The following is a 22,006-nucleotide window of genomic DNA, read 5'->3' on the forward strand; positions in this document are numbered from 1 at the left end:
CTCATGCCTGAACTTTAATTAGTTTCACAAACATGTTGCACCAATCAAACGAAGGCTTGCAAGGATAAACCTTGCATGGAAGGTCTCTGGAAGCAGAATCAAGCAAAACGACCGCAGCAATAATGAGCCCTAAAACTAGTAAGTGTAAAGGAAAAAGAAAAAGAGACTGGCTAAAGACAACGAGAAACTCGAGTGGACAATGCACATTGATGAGTAGCAGGAAACAGAGCTGAAGAGTTCGCTACTCAAGGCATCGTCCCCCGTTATAGAAAGGCGAGGTGTAATTTTGCAGCTGATGCAAAGACGTGAAGCATCTACCCCACTCCCCCGGCAATAGGAACTCATTATCGAACCCTTGCATCACGTTGGAATGATATCCTAACAGCCGTCTGTGATAAGTGAAAGTAATTGCTGGTAAAAAGCCACCCGCAGTGTTTCGTGCAAGGTCATGTGAAGAATCCAGCCACTTGATGGTAGCTCACGATGATCTTAGGAGTTTGAACTCAGAACTTCGCAACGACTCCTGCGACCACGTCACGCAACTCTGGGCTTACAGATGCTTGCACCTTCCATTACTGGACCACTGGGCCTTTCTTGACTTTCATCCTCATTTTCAAACGCACGGCATACAAACTTTTGAAACCTAAGCCCTAACTACCCACCACATGCAAAGCTTTGGATAAAGGATGTCTTCAAACACGGCAACCAGATCCTGACTGCATCAGAAGATGGCTCCAATTTAAAACAGAAGTGTTGTGTTTGGTCACACGTGGCGCATACGTAAGTTCCAAGCTGAGTACCAGGAGACGCGTTAGAGTGTTCAATTTGTGTTGAACACTGTTGCACAAGGTGTTCGGAGTTACATCGGGGAGAGGTTCATGTGCTCACTCAATCTGTGCCCAACAATGTGCCCTTGCTGGAAGATGCGCTAGTGAAGCACTCCTTGCGGTGATGGTGCCGATGTTGAGGCCAAACAGCCTCAACCATGGGACCAATAAGTAAGTCTTGTTCAAAACCAATTCTCCGAAAACTCTGCTCTACTCTGGTCGGGGGGGGGGGGTTTCTTTGGCCTCTTTTCTTTTGTCAGTTCTTTTGTGAGTCCGAGGTTTCTGCCGGGCACCACAACTCTAACTCCTCTGTGATTCTTCTTCACCTTTACACCTCTCGCCTTTAGTAGGGAAGAATTAGTGGATCCTAAGTGTTGCTTCTCTAGCATCTGATTTGGGATGGGACGTTTAGTTGGAGGATTCTGCCTTTGACGAAGAACTTCACTTGAGAGGTAGTTGTCGGTTTCACATTTGGGTGTGGGCCAGTTCAAGGATCTTTTTGTGTCGAGCTGGACGCATTGCTGGTGTACTTGGCTACGAGCTTGGTTTTGAGTAAGGTACTCAGAGGCTGACTTTCTTACATGTTTATCCGCTTACTAAGGCCCTGAAAACAGTGCGTGGTTTTAAAAGCTTGATTGTTGAAGGAGCTTTTACAGGTTCTAATGTAAACCTACTCAATTAATACAACACGAAGGAAGATAATCGACCTTTCTTTGACTTGTTTGCTATGCAAAAGATCTCATAGTGTTCGTGTTTAATAATCCAAAGTCTGGATTAGCTGCCCTTCTTTGCCTTCGATAACCTAGAGCTGTTATTCGGACGTCCACGTTTACCGACTTACAGTGCTTGTGAAGAGGACTTCTTTCCATTCGTCTCGAAGATAATTTTAGAGTTAGCATATCCCGGTGGCTTGGAAGAATTAGTATCAGTCTTGTCAGGTACCGAATGATCAACTTGATTCTTCTTCGAGGTTGTCCCTGTCTCGATAAGCTTATTCCTTTATTTTAATCAGCATTCTAAGCGACGCTATTTGCATAGTGGTAGCTTTGAACTGCATTTCTAGTTTGAGTTTATACGAGTGCTTTCCATGTTTCGTGGCTCGAAGGAAGTCCTAAAATTGCAGGATGATTCATTCTATAGTACTGAATGAAGCATTCCTCATTCTACAGAATCGCACGGTGGAACTGCAAAATGAAATTTGAAGCAAACCACAAGAGGAATAGGCAGGAGCCCAGAGATTTTGGGATCGCTATATCGAATGTTTTGATTTACCTAGGGTACTTTGGATTGAGTTCACGACCTTGATCTTGACGAATTGATACAAATTGGTGTGCACAAATCATGTAAACGAGGAACACTTGGTATCATCGCCCGCGACTGGACTTGTTCGTTTGTAACAAGTGAAGGCATTGACGAAGAAACGATAGCTCCCTACCATGCACAATGGAATGAGAGCAGGGCCGTCAGGATCCTTGCCAGCTCCCGGTGCGCAGAGCATGGAGCCTCGCAGAGCAGGAACCTCATCCAAGCCAAGAAAAGCCGTGAAAGTGAAAGTCGTTGACCTCTACCAATTCGAAGTGGAGGTTACGAGAGAGGAAGCCGCAGTTCTGAATATGGTTAAAGAAAGAGTGAAAGAACAAGGTCGGGTATGGTGGGCTACAGAAGCAAGTAAAGGAGCTGGATGGTATTTGCAGCCTACTGTTTCTTCTCTAACTGAGAGCAACCTCGTGTCGCATCTTCCTCTCTCCAATTTCACCGACTCCGGGCATTTAAAGAAACTAATAAGGAAAGGAATTCCCCCTGCGCTGCGAGCGAAGGTGTGGCGGGCAGTCTCTGGCGCCATTAAGAAACGGTCAACTGTACCTGATAGTTATTACCAAGATCTCATAGAGGCAGTGCAGGGAAAGGACACCCCTGCTACTCGGCAGATTGACCATGTATTGTCTGTCCCCTTTCTCTTGGGTTGTCTTCTATCGATTGTAACGATGTAGTCAATTCAATTTGCAGCTTGGACTTTGTGGTCTGCGATGTGAGGAGACTTAAACTTTGTCTGCGGAAAAACTTCGAATTGATGCAAGGTCGAATACACCTTAAAACTGTTTGACTTGCAGGATCTGGATCGTACATTTCCTTGTCATCCAGTCATAGATTCTCCAGAAGGACAAGCATCGTTGCGTCGAATTCTAAGGGGTTACTCTTTTCGGGACTCTCGTGTGGGGTATTGCCAAGTAAGCTCCAACTCTTCTTTGAATTATTGGGATGACAGAATATCAATGCACTGTTTTCTTTTTCTTGCCTTGCAATGAAGGGTAATATACTTTTGTGCTAAGAACTAGTTCAAGCACAGCCCTTTTGATGTCACTTAGTGTTTTTCAATGGTTACAATTGATAGAAAACTAGGGTGTTTGCAGGGCATGAATTATGTGGCTGCCTCACTTCTATTAGTCATGAAAACCGAGGAGGAAGCTTTTTGGATGCTAGCGGTGCTGCTTGAAAACATATTGTATCACGACAGTTATTCCGAGAATTTGTACGGGTGCCATGTAGAACAACGAGTTTTTAAAGAGCTTTTTAAGAAGAAATGCCCCAGGTTGTATTTTTCGGCATACTTTTCATTTACTTATTTGGTCGAATAGAAGTAGGAAGTGGTACACATACTCTCTCAACACTTGGTATTTGTTACTGTTGTTCATTTTGTATTTTTTTAATTAAGGCACATCTATGTATTGTGAGTTATTCGTTCATGTCAAATTGCCTCCTTGTCGTGCTAGTTGAAGCTTGGCTCATTATGGTTTATGATACGTATAGCAGTTCTGTAGTGCGAACAATATTTCATCGGTCGGCATTGAGTTCTCTTCCTGAAACATTGAATCTTCAGCTTTTCCTCTGTACATGTGAAGAATTATGCTTTCCGCTCCCAGTTAAGGTTGACTTAGAAGTATGATGTTTTCCAGCGTGATCATGTGATTAACTCCAGCGTGTACTTATTTATCTGTTGCATTGTCGATGGTGTGGGCAGGCTTGCTATGCACTTGGAAAAAATAGATTTTGACTCATCGCTGGTCACAACTGAGTGGTTTCTTTGTTTGTTTGCAAAAAATCTACCATCAGAGGTGTGCATTCAATGTCTTCTTCTTTCCAAGAGACAGTCTGGACATCAGCTTTCTTAACTCCATTATCAGCAGGCATTGTTATGCAAGATGTAGGTTCTAGCATTTATGGTAAAGAATGTTTGGATCTGTTAGTGCGAGATTTGCAACTAAGTTAAGCAACTCGCTAGTACAGCTCATCTTTTGACCCCAAACCAAAATTACAATCCTTTGTAGACAACAATGCGAGTATGGGATGTCTTATTCAACGAGGGTGCTGGCATCTTGTTCAGAGTTGCTTTGGCGTTCTTTAAGGTACTTTCTTCCTCTGCGTTTTTTATCCTTGAAGTGTGCGTGTTTCGGAAAACGAATTCCTGCTGTGGTTGTTGCTTACTATTTGAAAAGGATTTATAAGCATATTTGCATTATGGCATCCTCGAATGTTTGGTTTTGAATTCCTGAAGTTCATTTTACTATATTGATTTTATTGATAATCTTCTCAAATGGGTTTACTGTAGATCAAAGAAGAACAATTGCTTCGCGCAAAGCATGTAGGTGAAGCGATCAATATCCTCCAAGAAGCAACACACAGTGCTTACGATCCTGAAGAAATCCTCACGGTAATTCATTTCGTATTGCCTTAATAATTATGCTGTGAGGTTGGCAATCGCGGGCCACCAAATGCCTATTCACTGGTGTATTCTTTCATTGATTAACACATAAGTATACATTTTCAAATAGGTGGCTTTTGAAAAACTAGGAGCTGTGTCAACTCAAAACATTACCAAGCAGCGCGAGAAAGAACAGCCTGCTGTGATGGCCGAATTGGAGCGACAAGTACAGCGGCTTGCCCGTAGTGACGATGACTCAGCTTCGAACAGTCCCAGACAACAGGCGCCTTGAACCATTAGGAAGTTATTTCTTGAAGGTTTCAGTTTCCTCTGTTCAGCATTTCTTTAGTCCATACGAAGGGTCCCAGCCGTGGGTTTTGATCTGAGAGTAAATCTCCATGTAACAACTTGTTTAAGGCAGGGCGTTCAAATTTTGCATCAAAGAGGAGGTGGTTATGTTCAAATTGTTGAAAGTTGTGGATAGATTTAGAGTCCACTAATAACTCGATGGCCAAACTTAACCAGTAGATCAACATCTGTACTACCGTTACCACACTCATGTGGAAAGAATACCAGGCGCTGACTTTGATCTTAGGTCACTGTCAACCTTTTTCCACTTTTGTAATGTCTTTTCATCTTGGAGGATCTAGATTTATAACCACTACCAGTTTTGTCCATCGAAAGGTCAATTGTTTGTCAAGTGGTTTGATGTTGACCATGTGAATGATACGACTGTGTCTGCATCAACTTCACCTCATCAGTGAAAGATGAGGCGTAACGCACAGGAAATCCAATAAACGAGTTCCATTTGCACATTACTGTCGGGTGACCATGGAGAATGTCTACTAAAGTTTCATGTTTAATTGCATTTTATGCTAGCTCTCAATAGCCCTCAAGGCTCATAGATAAATCTATCAAGGCAAACCAAAGCGGCATCATTTTCTCCTTCCCCAACAGTAATTTGAAGCTGGATGGAAAGCCTGAGATAAAGTTCTTCAAGAGCAACGTGATGATTCCAGCGACAATAGTGGCAGGTCAATCCTCAAATTTCGCAAATCGACAATGTAGTCTCCAACGGTTCCATAACGACAACAATTTATTAAATCGAAATCCAATACACCAATTAGGACTAGTATGCAGCATACTAGGTGGTTGCCCACAAAAAACTTCTCATATACAAACCCCGAACTAGTGTGCACACAAACTAGTCTCGACAAACCCATCGATCCACAGATGTCGGCAGTAAAAAATCCAATTCTCCTGCAACAAGATTCAACTTAGGTATACATGATACATACATTCAGGGACATGGGAAAAAAAACGAAAAAAATAAAAAAACAAAGACCTCTTGCAACCTGCCAAAATCAACTACGATTTTCTATTTTAATATAGAGCCACAAGTTTCTGATTCTCTCAAAAATGGAGCAGCATTACCTCTACACTCTAGGTTAGAAGAAAAAAATTAGAGTATTGGACAAGGTGTATGAAACAGGACACACGGCTATGCCAGAAAGCTAGAAAAACAGAACCAAGTGATAAGGGCCCTGATACTACCTGAAAGAGAGCCTTGTGTTGAGCTCCTTCTACAATAAGCCATAAGCCACGAAGAGCGCAGCTGATTTCAATGTCGAGTTGAAGACACGCCAGTATATCCCACTATATATAATTCGAAGCAAACCTCTATAATTACAGAATCACCACTTGCTGTAAACCTGCTCTCAGTTGACAATCGTACAGTAAGGAAATTTCAAACTTCACAACAGTTCAGTCGAGGACACCAATCGTAAGCGGATGTGAGACTACAAGCTCTCAATTGAGAATTTGGTGAAAACAAAACGTAGAATTCGAAAAGAAAACATGATTCTGGACTCAATGAAGAGAAATTTGCCAAGACAAAATCCTTTTTAGTTTCATGTGCCGAAACAAAATGACTCTTGACTTCGTACCATATCTTCTGTACATTCAGTAACTAGTCACACCGTCCAAAGAGGTTGATCAGTGAAAATATAATAGACAGGTAACCCTGTAAAGCCATGCAAACCAATGGATCACCAAAATTATTTAATAAAGAGTACAATGGTGTGGTGATTTACAAAAGAAATAATATTTCACATACTAGCTTTACGCACTAATTAAGCACTAAGCAAAGCCTGGAAACCACGTCTAGCACCTATGATTGGACGATTTCTGACCATGTAAATATGCAAACTCAAGTGCACCTGGTCCTCAAGCGCCCATGCCAGTGAGAGGAATGTATTGACGTTGAAATTCATGATCCTCTCCCTGGTGATCTTCTCCAAGCAAGTTTACCTGACGCGTAACGAAATACTCAAGGTGAGTGTTCCAGACATCACAATAAATCGACTCGAGATATATTTATGACCAAAAAACAGAGCAGGTTGCAACAATGGCTGAAAATTGCATAAACAAGTTACCACGACAAATTTTACACTACTATATAACAATACCTTGATAATCTCTGATCTTGAATGGGGATGATTGTAAGCCACGAGCATACAGAAGTGAAAATCCTGAAATTAACCAGTGAAATTTGTTTTAGTGTCGTAGTGGACCCGCCTGATCCCATAAAGAGGATTTCAGTGTTTCATCTATGCTATATCCAAATGAAGGATTATGGCAAATAAAAATATCTAACTTTATAAAAAATAAACGTATGGGCATGCGTTCCAAACTTAATTAAGTTAAACTACTTGCACGGATATCTTAAAAAGAAGAGAAAACGGGAGAAAATATTTAGATAGATCATAAGAGTCGAGAGTGAAAGAAAAGAACACGCACAAACATACGGAAAAAAAAACAAAAAAAAACCAAAACAAAAAACAAAAAACAAAAAACAAAAAACAAAAAAAAAGGCCAGAGTAGCGCAGAACAGATATGCTCACCTTGAATGGATCACCCCGTAGTGATTGTACGTACAAGGAATTTCTCAAACCTCGGCCCTGCAACATGAATGGCTCACATTAACCGCATCTAAAGGGATTCGTATTCTCATATATGATGAAAGTCAGAGAAAGATTTGAAAAAATTCAGAAAAATTATTGCATCCAAGGGTATTATGAACGCAAACATAATAAAATAAAATTTCGCATACTTCGAGAAATAAATAGATTAGCTACTATATCTGTGTTTTCGAGTGAAAACCATTCTTGGTTATCTTGATTAGTATCTTTAGAATTTATAACTTAATGATAGCATAATGCTGAATAAGAATTTTACCTCCACTGTTAGATCCCGAAGCCGCCTGCCAGTTTGAGCACAACAGACACGGACGACATTCTCTTCACAGCTGCCACTTATGATGTAGTCACGACCATTGAGATAATAAGAGCGAGTGTAATTTTGACTACTGCCCATTGGAGTAATGTCAAACTTCATGTGGAGTCTACCATCCACTGCGAGATGTTGCCTTACCTGAAGTAATGATTAAATATCATAATTACTCGAAGTGCTCAGAACAACATTGGAAGGAAAGAAAAAAGAATAAAGAAAAAAATCATGCTAAACGCTTAGATCCTTATGAGGTGGGACAACTACTACATGCTCCGGTTCTGAAGGGTCCATATTGGCCTTCAAAATGAACATACAGCTTGCGAATCATTTCTATGAATGAATTCCCACCGGAAAAAGCATTTTCAGTAATACAATTTCAGCAAACTCAAAGCATAAGCTTAAATCGACAAGCTTACCTCATTATCAACAGCTGATGAAAGAAGGTAGTGGTCGTCGCGTGAAAAACAAACCATTACATTGCCTCGATTACTTCTAACAGTGTAGATAGGCTGCATGATTCTCTGTCTTAAATCCCACATCTTAATCTCCTTGTCGAATGACGAAGTCGCAAATATTTGGGGTGAATGGTTTGCAAACTTCACCACGTTGATATGCTCTTTATGCAGATCACGAAAGATTTGCATTCGCGTGCCAGTGCGAAGATCGTAAAGACCAACATGATTGGAATATCCACTTGCCACAAAATAGTCATCACTTGAGTTTATGTGAACAGACGTTAACTGCTCAAAATCATCGTAAGTGTAAATTGTGGGACTCCTCCCATTTCTACCGCCAATGTTCCCAGAGTTAGATTGCCGACCCCAACGTCCATTACTTTGGTGTTGATATATACTGGAAACGCGTCTCTCAGACGAAATCTCAGAGGCTCGCATGTGGTTAACATCATAAAGTTGAATGCATCCATTGTCTGATCCAGCAATCAGCTGCACAGGACGATTAGGGAAATGAAGTTGATAAGAACAATTACATATGCACTTCAATACAGAAAGAACATTTTGTAAAGGAGCACATAAGAGCTGCAAAGTGTACCTTGTTTGGATCCTTGTTCAACCAACAGAGCCCAAGAATACTGTGTGGAGCACCAATGGATTGTACGTATCCCACGACCTTGTCACTCTCATGATTGATAACCACCACCTCTCCTTGAAGTGTTCCAAAAACCATGTAACTTGGCTCTGTAGGATGATACTCAAACTGGCGAGGTCGACATCGTCTACCACCATCTAAACTTGGTTTCTTAAACCGACAGATGGTCTTCATCGTAGGCCATGCATTAGATCCGAGTTTGGCAGCGGAAAGAGAGCGGGTATATGCATCGGAACTCCTCTCATTATTTACGTGAATTAACTTACTACCACGACCAGCTCTAATACCAAAACCACCCACTTCTCGTCGATTGATGACCTGCAAAGTAACAGAGATATTCAGGACAAACAGTACTAGGTATCACACTCTCGCAAGAAGTAGAAAGCTGAGAATTATTAACTGTTTCTTTCTGAGCTTCTAATCCTACGTACGGTTTCAGTACCTGAAGTAAATTCTCCATTACCCTTCGATTATTTGCTACAGGTTCAAATCGCTGTTCATACACATAACGAGCTTTTTCCCTTTCATTCTCGGTTATAGCCATGTTGTCCAGTACTTGAAGACCTGGAAGCATATTGATCAAAAATTCCCGGTAGTTCTTTTCGTAGCATATAGGTGATGCGGGACGAGCACCGGGCCAAGCATTTGATCCTGGAATCGCCATCGGATAGGGCCCGTCTCCATTGTCTTCTGCTCTTTCTGCCTCCCGCTCGCTAGCTCGTTCACCACTGCCTTCACTTCGTCTTAAAGTGATTTCCTGATTAGACTCTTCAATCTGGCTAGCTGATCCTCTAATACTGAGGTGAGTCTTTCGAGCAACAACCCTCTCGAGAGCCTCTAACATTGATATTTCAGCATCATCAGTTTCCAACTGACATAATCCTTCACTAATAGAAGTATTAGACAGAATTCCACCAAATGGGGCCCTTGAGTCAGGCAGTGTGCAAGAATCGACCAAGTCAAGAAGATCCGATATCCCATCTCTGACGTGATCTTCCTCGTGAGCCTCTTGGTTTGATGCTACAAGTTGCTCAGCGACTAACGGAAGCTCTTCATCTACAATGGTGTGTTCACTCTCTGGGTCGCCTTGATCCTCACCACTTCCTCGCATAAGAGTAGGGTAGGCTGGATCATCACCTCTTACAACATCCATGACCTGGCTTTCCCTTGGTGCAGCCTGTAAACAAATCCAAGTTGATAATAAATAATAAATAAATCAAACTGCTTCCAATTAAGTAACATTATCTTCGAAAAAGAGTACAATCACTTCAGATCATCAAACCCTGACCTGCTCAGTATCACTGTCTTCAGCTGATTCCACACTCGAGTTGCCAGATCCCTGATTATCATCTGACTCTGGATATCTAAATAGGTGATCTGAATCATCCTCACTTCCTGAAAGGTCGGAAAGAACAGAACCAGACGATTCGTAAGCTTCTCCACTCCTGTCGGGTGGAGGTACCCACTGCCTGGGCTGATTCCTCTCCGCACCACCCTGTTCACAAGAGCAAACTCCAATCTTGTTTCAAAATTCAACTTCAGCTAGATTTGCAACCAACGCACAAACATCCCATCGAAGCTAATCTTTAGCTACACGATAAAAACTGAATTAAATAAATAAATAAATAAAAATAAATAGCAGAGCCTGCTCTATCTCATTAGAGACGATGTACTATACGAAACACCAAACCTGGTATAAACGCCCCTTCCGCCCACCAATACCATCACTTTGCGGACAAGCTGCTAGAGCTGCACACTGACCTGTGCCTTGACAACACAGACACTTTTGGAATCGGAGCTCTCTCAAAGCTACAAGCTTACGTAAAGCGACACTAGTTGTCCACAAGTTCATGACGCTGGTGCCACACATAGAGAGCTTTGCCAGCTTAGGCATAGCACCAAAGCACCCTTCAGGTAAGCAGGTCACTGAGAAGCAGTAGTCAAGGTTCAAGGTATGTAAGTTGGGAAAATGTCCTGACATTTCCATTTTGCGAATGCGTGAGAAACTAACATCCATACTCTGACAGTTGATTCCACCATGAAAAAGCTCCCTGCAAACAAACACGTAAAGCACTTAAAAGAACAACAAAACATCATATAAGAGTTTTTACTTCACTCATGTTAAAAATTATTAAGCACAAAATATTTGACACTAGGTAAGGGATTCACGATGTCAAAGCAAGTATAAAGTCACAAACCTAACAGCTTCGCGTCCAAAAACATTGTCTCTTAGGTCTGCATTTCGGAGCTTGGAGCCAGCAGCTCGCATGACGTGAACCACCCGTGACCATCTCAGATTTGACACTGAGTTGCTATACACGATATCAATTGCGTCTAGGTCTGAAGTTTCGACTGCTGACAACATCTCCATAAGAGGCTCGATGTCATTATTCGGAATCTGATCCAAGGGAATCGTAAGGGTTCGGTCCTCCTTCGTATGCTGATTTCGAACCTGACATACAAGTGTGCAGACAAAACTAGCAAGTAAGCATATCCATAAATCCCAAAGAACCAAGCAGAATTAAACCCATTTTGCATGATCGAAAAGGTGAATGGACAAGCATTTCTCTTACGTGTCAGAAACAACCAAGTTGAAAACCATAGAAGCTGCTTTTGATGTCCCACTACCTAAATTGGACAGCCCTAACTAAAATTAGTAGAAATACTACAGTAAATTATATTATGCTGTAACACCCTCAACTATGAAAAATATCTGACTCTTCATGAAAAAAATGATCATATAATTGCTAGTACTACTTCAGGACATTTTTCATCCCGCATAGATATGAAGATAATGCACCTACAGAACAAAGAAAATTAAAATAAAATAAAATAATACTTACTAATATTGGCTGTAATAAAAACAAAGTTGTTTACAACGAAATACACGTAATATTTTTCTGTTCTACTTGCACCCTCAACTACACATTAATGACAACTGTAAAGAGGCATTAACTACATGCTCACCTTGTCGAATACTGAAAGGATAGAACTGTGAGGACTCGTCCCATATCTTTCGCATGCACTGACATACCTGCAAAGCAAGTCACCAGTCACAAACACACATTCAAGGAATATTCAAGAATCGCGTGTTGTACATGTAGCAAACTCCTAAAACCAAACCTGGCATCATTAAGGAAGATTTGACAGATTCATAAAGCCGCTGAAGCTGATCCTGATTTTTGCACAAACGTAATGGTCATTTTCTAGGTCGCTGAACGTAAGCAAGTCACCTCGAAATGAAAAGCACACTCATCTCTACGATAATATCAAAAACTGCCTTTTACGATCCCTTAAGCAAGCTACGGAACCTACCAATTATACAGAGCATCGTAATCATAAGCAGTTTTCATTGCTCCCGTGTATATTAAATCCGCAGCCGCAGACTCCTTCATACAAGTACTTCCAGTATGAAGAAAAAAAAAGACCTATTCACAAACTTCTTCACAACTGAAAATCTTCTCCTGGAGGGTGCAGCCAAATCGACACGAGAACGTCGAGCTTGTAATTGAGCGCAACCACCAGCGGCGACAAAGGTGTGCTATCCATATCCTGCACCAAACCCTAAATGATAAAGAATAACATAAACTATGCAATGTCAGAAAATATACCAAATAAAACGCGCATGGGTAATCAGAATTGAGATGGTCACAGCTCACACTCCGGTGGAGCACTACTATCTACACCCAAGAACGGATCTAAAATCGTCAAAATTGTTCCCAAGCTCGGACCTCGTTGTGAAAATTGCAAACACCTCCCCCTCCAAATAAAAATACATATACATGCCTCACCTAGAACTATATCTTCTCACATTCTACAGGGTTTCACAATTGTATCCCTTACAAACGATACTCGAACACAAATAAGAAGTTTAATTGTAGTTATCAAATCCACTACTTGCTTATGTGAAACCTGCGTATCCTGTTTAGCCTTCAGTTTCCGATCACCAAAGGAGATCATGAACCATTAACCAACAAAGAGTGCTGAAATAGCGACTGCCAAAAATTGCCCAACCCGATTTTATAAACCTATACTGAAAAAAAAAAAACAAAACAAAACAAAACAAAACAAAGCGCAGAAATATTAACTCCTAACGAAGTCACAATCAAAATCCCAATCCTGCATACAACACAATGAGCAAAATCCAAATCCGAACTCACGATCAAAAACACGAGAGGCCTTACGTGGATGAAACGCAATTCACGTCGAATTCCAGCAATTCAGAAGCAGCATTTCGCTCTCCGAACCACTATATAGTCCCCACCTTCACATCCGCTAAAAAGAGTACGTATTCTGAGGCTCTCACAAACGCTACCTGTACGTATCCAATTTCTCCGACACACTCAATCTCTTAACACCAAATGACCAAACCTCTGCACCTCATCACAACCCCCATGCCAGGCAAGGCGTCACCTAACAAAATCCAATCCCTTCACCGAAATGCCAATTTCCCACCATCTGAAAAATTTCTGACCTCACCGCTCCTCCCAAAAGCATCACCCTCTACTGAATCCCGAATCGGGCACAGAATGGTGACTGGCGGTGCAAGAGTGACGCAGGCAACGAAAGCACGACCGAATTTCGACCATGAGCGACGACAATTACACCATCCAGAGGTGGAAACCCTAATGGCGAATTGGAAGGAAGTGCCGAGAATCGATGGAATCACCCTAATTAGCAATTTCTTTCTATTTACTCTGTTCTTCCGGTAAACTCTGAGAGTAGGCCGGGCCGGGTAGGGCCGGGCTCGGTCGGGAGTTTGACCAGGACGGGTCGGGATTCGATATGCAGTTGTTCCGAGATCACGGCTGCAATGTGAATGGACAAGTCCAGTTCGTCGAAACTCTGTTCACACCGTCACGGGATCCCGCATTTTGGCTCCGAGTGTGAATCAGAACAACAATTCAACTGATTCTGACTGAATTTTCAATATTTTGATGCATGGTAATGCATATTTCATACTAATATTACACTTCAAATTTTTCTATGAAATTCAAAAAAAATCATGTTTTATTTCTTAAGACAATTCTTTTTTTGATTTCTTTGTCTTGTTCATATCTTAACTTAGATTCTTGTCAGAATAATAAGAGGTTTTACAGCAAATAAATAGAACAGGATGAATTTTATTACAATACTTAATTTTTTCTAATGTAATAAAAAATATATATTTTTGGGTATCAATAAATAAAATTAAATAGAGTCTACCAATGACAACATCAATAAAAATTTGAAATTATTTATTAATATGCATCAAATAAAATTTAAATACTGCAATATAAAATCCCTATTACAGATTTACATTTTTTATGTACTTCTTAAAATAAATATTACAAATTTTAAAATTTAAGAATGAATTGAATATGATGAATTAAATTGAAATTGGCCATGTCTTCACAAATATTATTCGCCATAATTGTTACTTTATAACATATAAAATATTTAAAGTCTTTTTCTTGAAATCAGTCTTTTTCTATCATATAAATGATTTTTCTAATATATCTATAAATCTTCTGAATATTAAATTTTTAAATTTTAAATTTAATTTAATCTGGATAGGTATGAATTTGAACACAATCTTATATGTTTTACACAACATTAAAATGTTTTGGTTGTCGATTACTTTGAAGACCTCGACTTGGGTTTTTTTAATCATAATCTATTTGAAGTCCGTTTTAGCCATTTTATTTTATAGAATATATGACATATACTTTAAATTATTGAATTAACTTTTAGAGATGGTGGATATGATGGTCAAAATAAAACCAAACTTTTTTAAAATTTTAATTATTAAAATAAAAGATTCTTAATTGAAAGTATATTAAATTAAACACCTCAATTTCAAAAAAGTTTTAAAGATTACTCTTTAAGATGTTACATGAGAAGATTATGATGCCATTATTTCTTTATTTTTAAATTCATGGAAAAACTAAATTCATGAATAGGGTATTGAAAAAAGATTAAAGACGCTGTTTCAAATATCATTCAATATATCAGACAATTGTCTTGCTACTGCATAAGTTTTTACACGACAAAATAAATAAATAAATAAATAAATAGTTTCCGAACAAATATCATTTAATCCTTGTAACAAGAGCTATAGTTTTTTTATCTAATTTTTAAATTTCTGTTTAATTTGTAAAATTAATTTTATATCAACTATTAAAGCATCACTGACTAACTAAATAAATAACCAATTATAACTATAACTATAACTATATATATATATATAGTTGGTTATTTTATTATGATATCAAAATCAATCCACCATCATATCTACCATGCTTCATGGTAATTGAATACTAAAGGCAATCACCTAAATCAATAATAATGCACCATATATTTTTATGATTTTATTAAAAATAAATTGCAGAATAAATATTAATAAAAAGTAAAAAATAATGACTATTAAATATTTTTCAAATTAATAAATAATAACATGGGCTAAGTTTTAGATTCACTTTAGCACCACAATGAAGAAATGTATCTTTTATAAAAGGGTGGAGATAAAATTAGTTAGAGCACATAAAATCCATCTAAGATTCTTGCAGACGCATTAGAAATTTTTGGATTTTATATTGATTTTTTTATTTTAATCAAAGTCAATGAATTTAAATTATTTTGAAAATCAAGATTATTTTACAGATAAGTGAACTATTTAATCTTTATTTATTTTAATATTTTTTATAATTTCTTTTATGATTTGTCTTAATCAATTAAAAAAATAAAAAAATTAACTTATGTTTTAAGAATGATTACTTGAAATATTGCTAGATAAATGATATGATCTTTGCAAAATTATTATTAAAATATTAATTCTTAAGAGATATAAATTATACTTTTATTTTATTTTAAATAAATAGTAAGACATAATGTATATTTTATTGTTATCTTACTAAGAAGTTTGGGTTCTTAATGTTGTTGGAGGTGGACAATACATCTATCAATATTTTTAATATTTTGGTTTAAGATATTTGAGAAATCTTCACCAATTACCAAATAGTTGGGTAGTCCAACTGGTCAAGCATTAAGCATGAGTAAAAAGTCAAAAGACATTTCAACTATTCTTATATAGAATATAAATTTAATTTTTTAAAAATATTATATATATATATATATATAATTTTTTACAAACTAATGAAGAAAATTAGGATCTTCCTATTATTTCTTAAAAAAATAAAATTAAAAGAATATATATATATATATAGAATATTATAGCTACTAACATTACCTAAATAAATAAAAGTGAATTGAAATAAGAATATATATATTACTATTAAAATTTCCTTGAGTCTGTAGACCTTAGAAACAACCCATAAATTTGACACATATATCTTAAGTCATTAGGTTCTTATCAAATTCCTTTATGATATTGAAATTAAATATATAAACATACAAGCAAGATTGAAGCGAAATTTAGTCTTGTCAATTCCTTTCACTTGTTCTAATTTTAGTTAAGAAGCTTTTATTTCATTCTCACATAAAATTTTGAAATATAAAATTACTTTTAAAGAACCTTATTATTTTGAAAATATGTATATATATATATGTATTTATTGTATTTTTAACAAGTATCTAGAGGTTTATTTTATGTGTTTTTATAAGACCAATAAACACAATATTAAATTTTGACAAAAAAACACATTACTTATTTTACTTTCATTTACATAAAAATTTGTAAAAAAATTCAACTTATTCTCTCTTGAAATATTACATTATGTTTAAATATTTTTATGTGTGTGTATAAATATATGATTTTTAATGCATTATATACCTATTATTATAATATATTTAAGAATCATTATGAGTGTTATGTATATATATATATATATATATATATATATAATGATATATCAATCAATATATGTAATACATCAATTATGTTTACTATTAATCAATATAAAGATTATTTGGTAATAAAAATATGAAATGGTATAAGTTTCTTTAAAAAGTATACTACTTCAAATAACTATTTACATTATAATTTATGATGCTAATTTGATCTCTTTTATTAAAATGTTTTTAAGAAGTTTATTAATATTAACTAATAGTACTAAAAATTAAGAATCCAAGTGCAATTTATTAATGAAATTCAACTAAAAAGTGCTTTAGATTTGCTATTCTTAATGTATCCATTTATAATATATAATTAATAATAATTTTATATATTTAAAAAATATTTTTAGTAAAATATCAAATTTAATCCATGCATCTATTAATAAGATTTAGATATTTTAAAATAAAAATATATAAAAAAAATATAATATTTCATAGAGAGAATTTATAAATTTTAGTATTAATTATTAATTACCATAAAAATGTAAATCTTTTGTTAATATTATCAAATTAAATTTAAAATAATATAAGAAATAATTGCAACTTTATTTATTTTTTAAAAATAATTATAATATATTTTTTTATAGGTTCGTTTTTTATTTTTTATGTATAATTAAATAATTTTTTATTTTTTATTTTAATATTTTTTGAAAATTTGAAGTATAAAGTACTAATAATAATATAATGAATATTCAAATATCTTATAATACAAAAAATTATAGTTTTCTTTTTTTAATCATTTATAATCCAAAAGACCTACAAATATTTCCAATTACTATTTAAAAAATAGTTCAACCATAAAATATATATTTTGAGTTAATAAAATAATTTCATTTTCCTCTACAGAAATTTTTTTTTCACTTGTTTGATATATTAATTTTGAGTTTTGCAATTTAAGTAGGTTTACTAAAGATTAGATGACTGTCAGTTGCAGATTTAAGTACTGGACATGGACAGTAAAGTTGCACAGGCATTCTAACATGTGCAAGCCAACTACATCTAGTTCTGCAAGCATGTGGTAGAATTAATGCTTATATGCATGCTATCAGAATGCTTGTGTTGTGTAACAGCAAGGGCCAAGTTTTGTACAAGAATTTGTTTAGCATGCTGAACAAATTGAGTCGTGTTTGCCATTCTAGCTATTATTCTGTTCATTATAAGCATTTCTCATCCTGGTCTGCAAAATGTTTTGGTCTAAGGAGCCATTTAGGTTTGCTTTTCATCCAATACTAGGTACAAGCTGAGTACCTATTCCTTTATAGCCATCTTTGAAGGTGTGCCCTTATTAGCAAAATTATGTGAAACTGCAGGTGAAACTATCCAGTTTTGAAGCATTCATTTATAAATGAAGCCACTCGAAATTGAGAGTTTCATCCCCCCCCCCCCCCCCGCTGTTTGTGAATTTTAGGGACTAATTGAAAAGCTTCAGTCTGAGTTCGATCTATAAACTCAGATCTTGAGAGAAACGGGCTGGAAGCACTGCATCATCTATTGCATTTTGGTAGTATTCAGAATATTATTTGCATTGTTTGTAAATAGAATGAATTCAAACTGAGACAATCACCTCGGAGAATTATGAAGAGGACAAGCTGGGTCTGGACAAATCCATTGCCATGAGATCCCATTGACTGGGTATTTGATTACACGAGCTAAGACTCTTTCTCGACGTAGCCTCGAAAAATCATTGGATTTCCAGTTAATCTGCTCAGTATATTAGTATTCACACAACAATTTTTTTTTTTCTCTCTTGGTGATATCATTCATTAGATCTATCTATTGCTGTCCTTAGAGCTTTGAATTGTGAGCAGACGTGGTGTGTTTTACCCTCGTTCTGCAAACGAACGTTTCAACGGAGCTGGCCATTTATGGCGCGAAGCTCCATCAGTGGCCCGTCTAGGAACCGGGAAAACCTGTAGTGATGTAAAGGATTAGATCTCATCCATCGAAGCTCCCTTGGATCCCACTGCACACCCTTCCCGCCAGTTTCGGTCCGTTCCCGCCACTCAAGTAGCTGGAAGTGCCCTCATGTTACTCATCTTCTCGGCCTCTCTCGCGCCATTTCTTGCTATCTCCCGCCTTCACGTCATCCCCCCTTCCTCCTCCTGCCTCAGCTTGGATTGGGTGTCTGAGACTCTCGTTTCGTTTACTCTCAGTTGTATTGTCGCCGCAGACGATCAGAGTTTGTTGGGTTTTCTCTTATTGCAGCAACGAACGCATTTACACGAGTGGAAGAGAGCGCGAGAGGTCGAGTAAGGGATCGACCTACAGAAATTCAAGACAATGTGTAAAACATTTTTATAAGTTGAGGGGATTTTGGTGTTCTCGCCGTCGTGCTGGGAGAACTGACAGCCGATGTGAATTAAGGAGCAGTACTGATATTGTAGTTCTCCGACCCTGCTAGACTCTATGATGGCGTCTTATCCTTGTGTTGCCTGGTGTTGAAGGAGTTTAGAGCTCCTGTGTCGTAGTGTTCTGTGCTGTTGGGGCTCGCAAGATACAGCACAATGTCTTCCATAGATGGGATCTTGCAGAAGCAATCTCCTGTTTTTGAAGACAGTGAAATGGCTGACCGAGGAATGTTGGGTTTCAGAAGTAGAAAGCCCAACTTTTCCAGTGTTAAGCCTGTGGGTAATAATGGAGTCGTTGGTTTCCGTAAGCGAGAGAATGACACACCAGCGGATGTGTATCTTGCTTCCCTAGAGGAAGCCCCTGCTCAGCTTCCTAAGAAGTAAGACCGCTCGCCTGATCTGATTATTGGTGGGACATATGTTGTATTCTTCAGAGTGCAAATGCATACTCTTCACAGTATAATTAGGTCAATGACGAATGTATGGACAATTTGAAATGGTGATGTATTTGCAGGTGTATCCATAAGTACCAGATGAGTAATCGAGGCTGACACCTGATTGTGCAGATATGCTCTGTTGGAATCCTTATACGATGACTTGGAAGCGGCCATTAGTTTTCTCGACATTCGTCGACAACTCTGCTCTTTCCAGGCTGTCTGTTCCACGATCGAAGCCAACACGAAGAGGTACAGCACGCCCTCTGCACTCCCATGTACACAGGACTTTGTTATGTGCGAACTTGCGTGCTATTTATGAATTAATATTCCTCCTGTTCCATTTTGGTTCATTTCACAAATTTGAATACGAAACTGTCTTTGCAGGTGCTTTCTGCAGAGGCGTTTGGCGCAGATTAAGCATATTCTTCCCGAAGCCATTGACCTTGAATATGTGCACCCACACGAACAAAATTCTCACAACAAGAAATATGAGATGAAGATCTCTCTGCTGCCACTACCTGCCGAAGCAGAGGTCCTACCAAGTACATTAGGGTGCTCTACCAAGAAACCTAAAATTGAGGCTGTGCAGCGAAGACGTGTATTTCGTGTCCGATTATCGAAATTCGCCTCCATTCATTCTGAGGTATTCAATATCTGAATCCTGGTCCACCTCGTTTGCCCCATGGTGGTTGTCGTATAAGGTTGTGAATTCTTAAAACCTCATGATGTACTCAGGACTTGGTTTTTGCTTTCAGGAGGATGATGTGCCCGAACACCCGTTGCCTCAACTTATATTCAGTGAAAACTCAGCTTCAAAGGGGGCCTACTCTGTAATGCCTGCTGTGACTACATGCATTGCCATGAGAATTAACACTGCTCCACATAGGGTGAAGCTGTCGGACTCGGAAATACTATTAGCTAGCTCTATGCACTTCTCGAAACCCTTCAAACCCAGTTTCTCTATTAAGTCAGTCAAACCGGCTGGCTCTTTTATTTCTAATGAGAGGCTTGCAGAGGTCTCGTCAGCATGTTCAAGATTGTCGAGTAATGTCCTCCCGATGCCCATCAACAGGACAACCCACAGAGATGTCCATAATGGGGCGGAGTTGCCGCTGGGAACATCGCATTTCACGCCTTCTTTCAGACCTTTCTTCTCCATTTCACGTAGCCTATCAGAAACTGTGTCAGCCAGTGAGGATTGTGCCAATGTCGCCCTCGCTACCGACGCTCCTAGCTCGTCGGTGGAACTCGAACCAGTTAAATGTCATCATGTTCTCCCAGAGGAGGAGCTTGAGATCGTGCAACCTGAAGAGCTCCAAACACCAATAAAACCTGTCCAGACATTTCGAACCCCTCAACGGTCCTCAACGGCCGTGTACAAGAGTGCCAAAAAGCGACCTCATTTCTCTATCGTGAACCAGAGTTCATATGCTTCAAATAGTCTTTTCAGCACACCAGCAAAGCCTTCCATGCGCGAGGAGGTCTCTGTTGAGTGGGATTTAAGAGCACCAGCACGGACGTCAAATGCCGTCGATCAATGTTCCCTGATCGAGGGGGAATGCGATGGACTCAAGACTCCAGTGAAGTCTTCTAGGACTTCGATGAAGTCGTCCAAGTATTGTTACACTCCTGGCACTCCGCTTAAATCTGAACGTGGAGACGGTTCTGTTTATGTTTCCTACCATGCTGACCAAGAAGAATTCCAGTCGCCTGATGCTGCGCCCATGAAGCATGCTTCCTCTGTACGATCCCTGAAGTTCAACTCCCCTGAGGATGACTCAAAAATTTCAGCTGTAACTGGATCCCTGAAGGCAGCTCTGTTCACTTCGCCTTGTCCCAGCGAGCCTTACATGGATGTCCCTTCCACTCCTGTGATTCCATCCAGGGCATTAAAATTCGGGAGAAAGGTTGCGATAAAACATACAAAACTGAACTTAGGACCTTTATTTGGCTCGGGCTTGTGAAGACGTGACAGGTTCAATTTGAAAAGTGCTGCTTCTCCGAGCAAGCCATTGGTGATCGATTCTAGCCGAACTTATGCCACACCCGAGGTCTTGTACCACATAAAGATTACCGACAGGAGAGATGTGCATGAGCGACTGAGGAGGCCTCCGTAGGTATATCACTAATTGGATACCCGCCAAAGAAATTTTATCATCCTGGTGATGAGGGTCTCTCTCTCCCCTCGTCCCATTGGCCTTGGGGATCTTCCATTTCATGTCGCGTGAGAAGAAGATTGTGCGAGATTAGTATTAACCGGTACCGCTTTCAAGTTAGTGGGAGTTAGGTTGTACAATTATATCAATTATTTTTGTAAATCAGGTTTGATCTCCAAACTTGTCGAAGCACTTGTGCCTCAAGATTGTATAGCAGATTGTCTAATGACAAACAATCAATGTCATGACAAATATCAACACACCAAACAAAGTTTGGCTCAAGTTTTAAGCCATTTAATTTGAGAAT

At 38.3% G+C, this 22,006-nt stretch overlaps 3 protein-coding genes across 11 annotated transcripts; 2 read left to right on the forward strand and 1 right to left on the reverse strand.

Annotated features, from left to right (window-relative positions):
• Nucleotides 1-674: 674 nt before the first annotated feature.
• Nucleotides 675-5,147, forward strand: LOC112295625 (uncharacterized). Of its 3 annotated transcripts, none has more exons than XM_024547452.3 (8): nucleotides 675-998; nucleotides 1,997-2,764; nucleotides 2,939-3,055; nucleotides 3,239-3,417; nucleotides 3,847-3,940; nucleotides 4,154-4,231; nucleotides 4,435-4,536; nucleotides 4,658-5,147. In XM_024547452.3, the coding sequence occupies exons 2-8, from the start codon at nucleotides 2,264-2,266 to the stop codon at nucleotides 4,817-4,819; spliced, it is 1,233 nt and encodes a 410-aa protein (XP_024403220.1). In that variant the 5' UTR covers nucleotides 675-998; nucleotides 1,997-2,263; the 3' UTR covers nucleotides 4,820-5,147. The 3 variants fall into 3 exon arrangements, with proteins under 3 accessions (XP_024403220.1, XP_090100601.1, XP_090100602.1); XM_090244475.1 differs by having other exon boundaries at nucleotides 905-1,384; XM_090244476.1 differs by lacking the exon at nucleotides 675-998 and adding an exon at nucleotides 1,541-1,797.
• Nucleotides 5,148-5,605: 458 nt separating this feature from the next.
• LOC112295624 (protein DWD HYPERSENSITIVE TO UV-B 1) lies at nucleotides 5,606-13,578 on the reverse strand. Of its 7 annotated transcripts, XR_016498396.1 has the most exons (17): nucleotides 13,110-13,247; nucleotides 12,354-12,477; nucleotides 11,893-11,959; nucleotides 11,499-11,553; nucleotides 11,124-11,377; nucleotides 10,616-10,976; nucleotides 10,214-10,420; nucleotides 9,368-10,102; nucleotides 8,869-9,243; nucleotides 8,235-8,762; nucleotides 7,765-7,959; nucleotides 7,431-7,487; nucleotides 6,996-7,058; nucleotides 6,747-6,837; nucleotides 6,474-6,550; nucleotides 6,082-6,239; nucleotides 5,606-5,787 (listed from the first exon to the last, which is right to left on the reverse strand). XR_016498396.1 is itself a non-coding variant. In XM_090244474.1 (13 exons), exons 2-13 carry the CDS (start codon nucleotides 12,318-12,320, stop codon nucleotides 6,754-6,756), a joined length of 3,006 nt encoding a protein of 1,001 aa, XP_090100600.1. In that variant the 5' UTR covers nucleotides 12,321-12,489; nucleotides 13,110-13,578; the 3' UTR covers nucleotides 6,574-6,753. The 7 variants fall into 7 exon arrangements, 2 of the variants coding, with proteins under 2 accessions (XP_090100600.1, XP_024403219.1); XR_016498395.1 differs by lacking the exon at nucleotides 11,499-11,553 and having other exon boundaries at nucleotides 12,241-12,489; nucleotides 13,110-13,578; XR_002973691.3 differs by lacking the exon at nucleotides 11,499-11,553 and having other exon boundaries at nucleotides 6,720-6,837; nucleotides 12,241-12,489; nucleotides 13,110-13,578.
• A 5,201-nt stretch (nucleotides 13,579-18,779) lies between these two features.
• Nucleotides 18,780-22,005, forward strand: LOC112295080 (uncharacterized). The gene is made up of 4 exons (XM_024546242.3): nucleotides 18,780-19,486; nucleotides 19,673-19,792; nucleotides 19,928-20,186; nucleotides 20,299-22,005. The coding sequence occupies exons 1-4, from the start codon at nucleotides 19,263-19,265 to the stop codon at nucleotides 21,505-21,507; spliced, it is 1,812 nt and encodes a 603-aa protein (XP_024402010.1). The 5' UTR covers nucleotides 18,780-19,262; the 3' UTR covers nucleotides 21,508-22,005.
• Nucleotide 22,006: the final 1 nt, after the last annotated feature.

This window comes from Physcomitrium patens, chromosome 18 (assembly GCF_059467195.1).
Source record: "Physcomitrium patens ecotype Gransden chromosome 18, ASM5946719v1, whole genome shotgun sequence".
Classification (NCBI taxonomy): Eukaryota; Viridiplantae; Streptophyta; class Bryopsida; order Funariales; family Funariaceae; genus Physcomitrium; species Physcomitrium patens.

Excerpts from the sequence above, each read along its gene's own strand:
- LOC112295625 (XM_024547452.3), top strand. The coding sequence starts at position 2,264 with ATGCACAATGGAATGAGAGCAGGGCCGTCAGGATCCTTGCCAGCTCCC. Across the intron at positions 3,056-3,238 it reads CTCGTGTGGGGTATTGCCAA|GGCATGAATTATGTGGCTGC; the intron begins GTAAGCTCCAAC and ends GGGTGTTTGCAG. Across the intron at positions 3,418-3,846 it reads TTTAAGAAGAAATGCCCCAG|GCTTGCTATGCACTTGGAAA; the intron begins GTTGTATTTTTC and ends TGGTGTGGGCAG.
- LOC112295624 (XM_090244474.1), bottom strand. The coding sequence starts at position 12,320 with ATGAAGGAGTCTGCGGCTGCGGATTTAATATACACGGGAGCAATGAAA. Across the intron at positions 11,960-12,240 it reads TACGATGCTCTGTATAATTG|GTATGTCAGTGCATGCGAAA; the intron begins GTAGGTTCCGTA and ends CTTGCTTTGCAG. Across the intron at positions 10,103-10,213 it reads AAGACAGTGATACTGAGCAG|GCTGCACCAAGGGAAAGCCA; the intron begins GTCAGGGTTTGA and ends ATTTGTTTACAG.
- LOC112295080 (XM_024546242.3), top strand. The coding sequence starts at position 19,263 with ATGTCTTCCATAGATGGGATCTTGCAGAAGCAATCTCCTGTTTTTGAA. Across the intron at positions 19,487-19,672 it reads CCTGCTCAGCTTCCTAAGAA|ATATGCTCTGTTGGAATCCT; the intron begins GTAAGACCGCTC and ends CTGATTGTGCAG. Across the intron at positions 20,187-20,298 it reads TCGCCTCCATTCATTCTGAG|GAGGATGATGTGCCCGAACA; the intron begins GTATTCAATATC and ends TTTTGCTTTCAG.